This window comes from Coenobita brevimanus, chromosome 15, assembly GCF_032717465.1.
Source record: "Coenobita brevimanus isolate Jiangsu-jjx chromosome 15, ASM3271746v2, whole genome shotgun sequence".
Classification (NCBI taxonomy): domain Eukaryota; kingdom Metazoa; phylum Arthropoda; class Malacostraca; order Decapoda; family Coenobitidae; genus Coenobita; species Coenobita brevimanus.
The window spans coordinates 32,911,101-32,920,275 of NC_136968.1; the positions used below are offsets into that span (position 1 = coordinate 32,911,101).

The 9,175-nt window shown below is 42.5% G+C and overlaps 1 protein-coding gene across 1 annotated transcript; it reads right to left on the minus strand.

The window, feature by feature from the left end:
* Nucleotides 1-115: 115 nt before the first annotated feature.
* LOC145390732 (uncharacterized) lies at nucleotides 116-8,873 on the minus strand. Its single transcript, XM_080265528.1, has 4 exons — nucleotides 8,850-8,873; nucleotides 8,399-8,591; nucleotides 7,500-7,504; nucleotides 116-4,402 (listed from the first exon to the last, which is right to left on the minus strand). Exons 1-4 carry the CDS (start codon nucleotides 8,871-8,873, stop codon nucleotides 116-118), a joined length of 4,509 nt encoding a protein of 1,502 aa, XP_080121654.1.
* Between the last annotated feature and the right edge of the window lie 302 nt (nucleotides 8,874-9,175).

The window sequence follows — 9,175 nt, forward strand, 5'->3', positions numbered from 1 at the left end:
TAACTTCTCATCATGACAATGTCTAACAGACACTTTTATCTATCTATCTATCTATCTAACTCTCTACTTTCTATCGAGAGGGAGGTGAGCTTACCACAACAAAAGCAAGAATAGGTTATACTATTACAGAGCTAGTCTCATTCCATCCCTTTGTATTCTGGGTATCAGACGACGAAGGACCTGAGTCACATCTGCCCAGGAAAACACCTCGTTTGCCTACCATCTGCATCTCGGAATTGGTATGCTGGGTGCCTGGGTGTTCCGAGGGGGCGTACCTGTTCTGAAGGATGGAAAGGAAGTCTTGCCAGAACCTCCGTGCGCTCCTTTCCCGGAAGACATGGAAGAGGAAGAGGAAGAAACCCTGCAGGGTGTTGAAGATGCAAAAGAGGTATGAGAAGACTAGCCACCTCTTCCAGAACGCTAGCAAACCAAAAATCCACGTAAAGCCTAGGAGGAAGAAAACGCCGACTGCCATACGAAGCTGGCTCATGAAGAGGTCACGTTCAGACAGAGTCGAGGTGACCCGGACACGACCACACGATGCACTGTAGATGATCCAGGCAAACAGAATCAGATTCACAGCCATAGTCAGTGTCAGGGGTGGCAGGAAGGCATATATGAATGCAGTACTCGATATCCAGCACATCTTCACATCATCATCGCTGTCACTGTCATAGAGTTTACTGTCATAGATCAAGACAACGATGACTGGGAGGATGGGCAGCCCCCAGGCGAAAATGGACGCCTTCCACATGAACCTTGGTATATAGGTGCCCACAACCTTGACAAACTTGAGGTACTGGTGGACAGCTTCGACCAACATCCACCCGAAAGAGGCCACAATGAAATAATGAAGCAAGACAGCCACACTTCGACACAAGATGATGTTCCACGTCTGGTTAATTCCAGCTACGAAGATGGTGATGCTGAAAAACACTGAAAGAGAGAGGCTGAAGAGTATCTTATTGTTCAGTGACTTTCTCCATTTCTTGAACAGAAGGAACGTTGCAAAGACCAAGAGCAGGCTAATCACAGACAAAGTACAACCAATAACAGTGATGACATCCAGAACGATTCCATGCACACCTTCAAAATCCTCGCTGTTCAAGTTAATGAGATGGGCAAAGCTGGTGAGGTGATTACAGTAACATATCTGCTGGTTCCCTAGCATCCCTCCGTCCCAACAACCTTTTGTTGACCATCTATGCCTTTCTGGGTGCTTGGTGTCCCAGAAGACACATTTGACATCCCTTCCATGCTTCTTAGGCTTGAAACGGAGCTCAACAGGCTTTCTAAGTTTCTCCACTGTTTTGCCCTTGTACTTGGCTTCTATAATGTAACTGTTGACAGCGTAGTTTGGAAACGTCACCCTGTCCTGGTGTAACTTTGCATTTCGGTACACAACAAAAGCAACTTGGACTTTTTCTTCTTTGTCAGTCCTTCTACTTGACTCTGACTGACTTGTGACCAGGCGTCGAACATCGGTAGGGAAGATGATGGCTGCCTCGCTCTGGTTCAAACTGATGCCAGAACTCTCAAATACCAGTGGCTCATCCTGCTCTCTGATCCCTGACTGGTAGCCAATAATGCCAGCGTCCTCTTCTACATCAATTATCACTACGGATACCAATTTACTTTGGGCTTTAAGCTTCTGGACACCTTTGGTCCTCGGAAGACTGACTTTAAAGGCAAGATCCCCAAATGCCTCAGACAGAATACTGGAAGAATTAAGTTGATTTTGGGCTGAATCAAATGCTTGACTCTCAGCTTCCATGACGTTGCTCATTGTTTCAACAATGGATTCAAAGTCAGTTTCGGACACTGAATCCTGATTGGCAACCGTTTGGAACTTTGTAGCAACGAAATGAATGTCTACTGGCTTCAGAGAGCTTCCATTACTTGTAAGGTTGGGCAGAGAAGAGAGTGACGTCTGGTTGCTCAACTTGTTTAATTCCCACAGTTGCTTGGTTACGTTTGAAGTCTCGTTGGCACATTCCCCAGAGACCCTTCCCCACTCAAAGCCTGTAAGGAAGTCCCCCTTACATTCCCGTGTAACTGGTTCTCCAGCCTGCGCAACACAAAGCTCCTCTGGCAGTACCACCTTCTTCCCTTGTGTAGCGGGCCATGTCAGGTTCCTCCCGCTGATATTATGATCCTCTGTGACATCCAGAGCACAGCCAATAGTACTTCTCACTGCCTGAAATGTACACCCCTCAGCAGCTAAGGCAGTTTTGTTTATATTACTAATAACCTTCATCCACTCTTTCTCTCCGAGCATAATATACACTTCATCTTCATATTCCAAGCTTAGCTGGAAGTTCTGATTCAGTTCTGAAGAAGAACCTGGAGAGTAGAAGAAGTTTTCAATAACAAAAGTATTTTCACTGATATCTCTGCCCAAGACATTTCTGGTCAGGTCTGTGCAGGTGGGATAATCATTCTTACCTCTAGACTGAAACGTGTTGTCATGAACCAGTGGCATATATTGCTTGTTTCTTTCACTTATCACCACTGTAAATGTCTGGCTAATAGGCTTTGTGTAAACCAGAAGATTGGATTTTATCAACATCTTCGGCTTTGTCAACCACCCCATGCATTGGTAGTAGCCTCCAGTTGAACTCTGGATCTTTGCCACAGAACATGATTTGGCTTTGCTTGGTCCCCCTTTGCCCTTACGGAATCCTATATCTACTAACTTTCCATTTACGAAACAACTGATGCCTGGCCCTCCTTGTAACAAATTCCTAGTTACTTTGAGGCGAACATCTTTTGAACGGGACGTACTTGATTCATACAGTTCAATTTCTGCTCCTGGAACGTTCTGAGGATCCTGCTGGCATAATATATTTGATAGGGTTGCATTTTCACGCATTCTGGTCCAGCCTGCTTGAGTAAGGACTAGATGAAGTAGCTTGAAGTCTGTCTCGGGTAGCCAGTTAATGTAATGGCTCGTTTGATCCTTGATGTGGTATGGATGGGGTGGCTTCAGACTCATCCACACTGCATCCACACCAGAGTCACTCAGATACTGTCGGTACACAGAGTCGAGGAAACCCATGTGCGGTGTTGGCAATGTAGCTTCTTGATCTTCACAGAATCTCTTGGCTGATTCCCACGTCATGTTGGCAATATCGTGAAACAATTTGAAGCAGAAGCGATCACCAGCTTCAAGCCCATGAGACTTCCAATCTGAAGGGCAGATAGGGCTGTCGATGATCAGATTTGGTATGTCAGAACTCCAGCTTGCATAGGGAATGTCCATGAGATAAGAAACATCAACCACGGCAACAAATGGATAGCTGGAATGGCAGGGTTGGGTTGATAAGTGACGAGACTTTAGATCAAGGGCAACACAGTCATTTTCTGCGTACGGGTGGCCAGCTGCCCAAGCCAGACCATCAGGCAGGGAGTCATTCATCACTGAAAATGAAGAATTAAAGCCACCAAAAACCATCAGAGGGCCAAAGTGTGCTACTCTCCTGATTGGCCACCAGATAGTTATATTCCCAACTGCATCACGTATCAGGGCATCAGCGTGAACCTCTCTCTGCTTTCTGCGAATATGGCCAAGTACTTTGGAACCAAAAACAATATCATGTTGATAAGCTGATTCAAAACTCTCAACCCAAGGTCCTGAGTCTGTAAGCCCAACACAAAGGTGATTAGCAACTCCCTTAAATCCTCTTGGACAAAACTCAAATCTTACGCATTTCGAAGCATCAAACTTGACTGACGCACCGTGAGTGTAGTTCCACCTGCAGTAACCATAGCTCAACCTCTCCTCCACAGCCTCGCACCTGTAATTCAGTGGGCTGACCAAGCCTACCTCACTTAATGGTGGCCAGGTGATCCTGTTACCACCTCCATAGTCCTGTGTAGGTCCCAAACACCTGGTTGCTATTGAAAGCATGATATCCAGGTGACCAAATTCTGTTGTAACCATTCTACTCATGGTATCATCGCCCTGAAGAATTAACTGTAAGTCCCTGAATGTCTGACTGGCTGTATGAATGTGCACTTGGAAGCGGTAGTCTACACGGGACCAAAATCCATCATCGGGTCCACTTCCCCTTTTCACCGAGATCGGATCAAACGCATAACTGGCCAAATCAGTTAGGCAGTCCCCATATAAATCCCTCACAGCATCCACAACTTCACTTACACTACCGGTAGAATTCAAACGAGCCCAGACAGAGAAAATAAGAGTCTCCCAGCCTTCCAGAGTCACCAGGACCTTGTTACTGGCGATGCGGTTTGGTGATTTCAACCCCCACGTCTCGCACCAATACGTTCCCTGCTGGAGCACCGTCTGGGATGTCCCGGGTCGCAGATGGGCCTTAGAGGGGTCAGGGGCAAGGGATGGGGTGAGGGTGCTGGTGTTTGCCCTGAGGAATATCCCGTCCTGGAAATTGGAAAGCGACTAAAATTTCTGACGAACAAAAAATGGACCTTGCCAATAGATAAATAGAAAATGGATCTTGCCGAGAGATAGACAGATGGAAAATGGATCTTGCCGAGAGATAGACAGATGGAAAATGGATCTTGCCGACAGACAGATAGATGGAAAATGGATCTTGCTAACAGACATATAGAAAATGGATCTTGCTAACAGACAGATACACAGAAAATGATCTTTGCTAACAGAGAGACAGATGAAAAATGGATCTTGCTAACAAAGGGATAGAAAATGGACCTTGCTAATAGACAGAAAATGGATCTTGCTAACATACAGAAAATGATCCTTGCTAACAGACAGAAAATGATCCTTGCTAACAGACAGACAGATGGAAAATGGATCTTGCTAATATTTTGATGAACAGAAAATGAACTTCGCTAATATTTTGAAGAACAGAAAATGAACTTTGCTAATATTCTGAAGAACAGAAAAATGAACTCAGCTAACACTATGATGTACAAAAAATTAACTTCGTTAATATTTTGATGAACAGAAAATGAACACTGCTAATATTCTGAAGAACAGAAAATGAACTCAGCTAACACTATGATGAACAGAAAATGAACTTTGCTGATATTTTGATGAATAGAAAATGAACTTCGCTAATATTTTGATGAATAGAAAATGAACTTTGCTAATACTTTGATGAACAGAAAACGAAGCAGATGCATAATTATAAGCTAACTTTAAAACAAACAACTTGGCTGTTGCTTAATGGATAAAACCTCAAAACAAAGAAATATTTAAAATTCTGTGATGGATGAAAAATACAATAAAATAAATAAATAAATAAATAAATAAATAAAAGTGAGATATTAATGTTGATTTGAAAGAAGCAAGAAATGATTTGATGAATGACGTAAAACAGTTACTGAGAAACTGACAATGGTTATCTACTACTACTACTACTATTACTACTACTACTACCACTACTACTACTACTACTACTACTACTGCTACTACTATTACCACTACTACTACTAATATATTAGCTACTACTACTGCTACTACTACTACTAATATATTAGCTACTATTACGACAACAATAATTACTACTACTACTACTACGACTACGACTACTACTAATACTGCTACTTCTACTACTACTACTACTACTCGCCGCCATCATGCTAACCTTTTAACCCAGCTAAAGCTGGGGCTTCATCATCATCATAATAATAGCAATAATAACAACAATAATAATAAGACCCGGTAACAATATTATTAAAAATCCATCCATCCATCTATCATCCACTCTTATGTCGCCCCATGAGGAGCGTAGGAGCCCGGGGTTAGGCAAGTTGGTCCTGACATTTAAGATGAGAGTGACCAGCCTCACTCATCCCTGAGTGGCATTACGTGAGCAATAAACTCCAACCATCCCTTGGATATAAACCTTCACCGGCTCAATCCGATTGGAGCGCCGTAATTACCCACTAAACCACCAGGCGCCATAATTTGGTTATATGGTTACCACCCAGCGTAGTAATTGGTTTCGTGGTGTACAGGAAATCATTTGGCTTGTCACTCAGTGTAGAGTCACCCACAGGCAGAAAGAACAGGAAAGAATGAAGAAAAGGAAGACAAAAGAGGAAGGAAAGATGGAAGAGAGGAAAGGGTAGTCTATCAGAGAGCAGCACTACATCGAGTGAGTGAATGGTGAGCGCCCGAACCTACCACAATATAAAAATAATAATAATTATAATAATAATAATAACAATAACACTCACCTTGCGCCAGATGACACGTGCATGGGGTGAGGTGGAGGGGGTACGGCAAGAGAGAGTGAGAGAGGGGAAATCTCTCTCACTCACTCTAACCCATCCCTCTCTATCTCTCACACTGGCTATGACTCTCACCTCACTCTCTCTCTCACTGGCTCTACTTCTTGGCTCACTCTCTCTCTCACTGTCTGTAGGGATGAAGGGGGAGTTACAACAACAATAATAATAATAATAATAATAATAATAATAATAGTGATAATAATAATAATAATAATAATTAATAATAATAATAGTAATAATAATAATAATTAGTGATAATAATAATAATAATATAATAATAATAATAATATAATAATAATAATAATAATAATAATAATAATAATAATAATAATAATAATAATAATAATAATAATAATAATAATAGTGATAATAATAATAATAATAATAATAATAATAATAATAATAATAATGTGATAATAATAATAATAATATGATAATAATAATAATAATAATAACTGGAACACCATAAAACTCTCCAAAGACAATTTTGATGAAATCTTGCCACAGCCATTGCCTACTACAAGCCGCTATATAGGGACCTTGAGGTCAGGGTCACTAATCCTGTGCATGTTAGGTCATCACGGTCTACAAGTCCACCAAGCTGCCTGGCACTAACTTTATACTTTCATGTAAAATCAGGTGACTTGTCTTTCTTCTGGAGTAGTGGAAATTTTGGACCATAGGCAATCTGAGAGAATAATGATCCGGTCTGGACTATATTAAGCACTGCATTGTGGCCACGTCTTGTACCACTGTTACTACTGTATTAAGCACTGCATTGTGGCCATTTACTACAACTAGCCCACTACTACCACTATATTAAGCACTGCATTGTGGCCATGTACTACAACTAGCCTACTACTACCACTATATTAAGCACTGCCTTCTGGCCATGTACTACAACTAGCCTACTACTACCACTATATTAAGCACTGCATTGTGGCCACGTCTTGTACCACTGTTACTACTGTATTAAGCACTGCAATGTGGCCATGTACTACAACAAGCCTACTACTACCACTACATTAAGCACTGCATTGTGGCCATGTACTACAACTAGCCCACTACTACCACTATATTAAGCACTGCATTGTGGCCACGTCCCAGGTATATACAGTATATGCCATCAAATTTTCAGCCTTCTAAATCAGCTGGTTCTTGAGCTTTACGTTCCCCCCCCCCCTTTTTTTTTTTTCGGGATGGCATCCGGGTTGCGGTAGTGGGATCAGGATGATATTTGGTCAGATGAAGCGGCCAACCAGTACTATAATATGGCAAAGAATGATGGCTGTAGCTTAAACGCTGTGCCAATGACAACGATTTACATCTTACCTACAAAAATAATAATACTGACAAAAAGAAGATAACTTTTCACAGGGATGTGGGAAGTTTTAATAATAATAATAATAATAATAATAATAATAATAATACCTGAGAGAGGAGCACAAGGATGGATGCAACAGGCGTGGAGGGAGAAGGAGCATGGAAGGGGGAGGATGGTGGAGGAGGGGAGGTGGAGGGCGGCACACTCCCCTCCATCCCACCCCTGGCCAGGTGGGGAGTCGAACCAGGGTGCATGCTGTCCGTAGCCTGTAATAATAATAGTAATAATTATAATAATAATAATAATAATAATGATAATAATAATAATAACGTACCAACAACAATAACAATAATAATAATAATAATAATAATAATATAAAAAATCGATGTACTGAAAAGCATAAACACATTGATAAATGAAACGAGCCGGCCATTAGTACTCCCCCACCTCCAAGGATAGACCCATCCACTCACCAGGGGAATGAGAAGACGACTAGTATTCCCCCAGCTACAAAAATAGACCCATCCACTCACCAGGGTAATGAGAAGATCACTAGTACTCCCCTACGACCAAAAATAGACCCAACCACTCGCCAGGGTAATGAGAAGACCACCAGTACTTCCCCCGCTACAAGAATAGACCCATCCACTCAACAGGGTAATGAGAAGACCACCAGTACTCCCCTACGACCAGAAATAGACCTATCCACTCACCAGGGTAATGAGAAAACCACCAGTATTCCCCCACCTACAAGAATAGGCCCATCCACTCACCAGGGTAATGAGAAGACCACCAGTACTCCCCCTATCTACCAGAATAGACCCATCCACTCACCAGGGTCGCGCGTTGGCCACTGGTACTCCCCCGCCTCGAAGAATAAACAGGTCCACATCAAGTCCGTGGGGAGGTAACTGAAGGGATCGTTCTCTCCAGGGTAGGCAAAGGCTATGATGTTGTAGGGCAGCTGATCCACGCTGGCTAGGTGTCCCCCAGTGTTTTGGCAGTGGTGGTGGGAGGAGGTCCAGTTCTGCGGAACAGGAGTTTTGATTACTGATACTGCCACTACTGCTACTACTACTGTACTACTACTGCTACTACTACTACTTCTACTACTACTACTGCAGTTTTTTTATTTTTGCCTTTTTTATGTCTTCCAGTTCTGGGGAAGAGGAATTTTGATTGGCTACTGGTTTGCATACTACTACTACTACTACTATTACTATTACTACTACTACAACTTTTTTTTATAATTGCCTTCCTTATCTCTTGCAATCTATCTTTTTACCTGTCCCTCCAAAAATTTCATCATTGTGTCTCGTCTATCTGTATATCTGATGACAAATGGACATTCCCAAACCTTGCCAATCACACAGACGGCCTCTTGTCACTGTCCACTTCCTCCTGCATCCACCCTACCTATCCTAAACCATCCCATCCCATCAATATCCCAAATACTTCATCTATCCCCCCCCCTCTCCCTCTCTCTGCCATCCGACAATCTTGCATGATGTCTGCAATGCTCTCTCTCTCTCTCTCTCTCTCATCCTACCGACAATCTTGCATGATAAGTCTGCAATGCTCTCTCTCGCTCATTATTCACGCCAACTCGCA

Excerpts from the sequence above, each read along its gene's own strand:
- LOC145390732 (XM_080265528.1), bottom strand. The coding sequence starts at position 8,873 with ATGATGAAATTTTTGGAGGGACAG. Across the intron at positions 8,592-8,849 it reads TGAAATTTTTGGAGGGACAG|AACTGGACCTCCTCCCACCA; the intron begins GTAAAAAGATAG and ends CCTGTTCCGCAG.